The sequence below is a fragment of the Apis dorsata genome, unplaced genomic scaffold, assembly GCF_000469605.1.
Source record: "Apis dorsata unplaced genomic scaffold, Apis dorsata 1.3 scaffold_376, whole genome shotgun sequence".
NCBI lineage: Eukaryota > Metazoa > Arthropoda > Insecta > Hymenoptera > Apidae > Apis > Apis dorsata.
In genome coordinates, this window is record NW_006263639.1 from 646,295 (window position 1) to 646,922 (window position 628).

Genomic DNA, 628 nt, shown 5'->3' on the forward strand with positions numbered 1-628 from the left:
GCCGAAGCAGGTGAGGTCTGCCTCCTTCGACGAGATCCAATTGGAGGCTAAGCGGCACGACGACGGGAGGGACGCCAGGTCGACCAGGACCACGTCCTCCTCGTCCTCCTCCTGCTCACCCGCCAGGTCCCAAGACTCGTCCAGGGGTAGGCGATCCGCGACTCTAAGAGTGCCCCAACTGCAGAGCGGCCAACGATCCAAAAGCTTCGACGTGAGCGAGAGAGGTTATGGATCCTCCTCCAGCCAACAATCGTCCCTGGGAAGGGACGTTCGACGCCCCGAGACGCCCACTATTCAAGTCTCGGGCTGTTACCACTGTGCCTGCGTGGAGGAGTACAAGAGTCTTAACCTGAGCAGGGATGAGGATGATCCTTCGTCGAGGGAGGAGCTCGATGACGAGGTGGACGAGGGCGACGACACCTCAGGCGAGGACGACGAGGACTCCGAATTGTTGGACAGGAGCGAGGGTAGCCCTGAGATCAGGGTCACTTTGGCCACGTTCACCGATAAGGAGCAGCCCGGTGATCAGGTGATCGAAACGACACCGCCGCCATCGCCCACCGTGGTCCCGGAGATCGTTCCCGAGATGGTGCAGGAGGACACGTCGGATATCAGAGGCGGTCTATTT

At 60.8% G+C, this 628-nt stretch overlaps 1 protein-coding gene across 1 annotated transcript in view; it reads left to right on the forward strand.

Moving 5' to 3' along the window:
* Positions 1–628, forward strand: part of LOC102675876 (eye-specific diacylglycerol kinase) — a 64,261-nt gene that overhangs the window by 1,609 nt on the left and 62,024 nt on the right. The window contains exon 2 of the mRNA XM_031511993.1: positions 1–628. This exon is cut by the window's left edge and continues 2 nt beyond it. Within this exon, the coding sequence (XP_031367853.1) occupies positions 1–628 (628 nt within the window).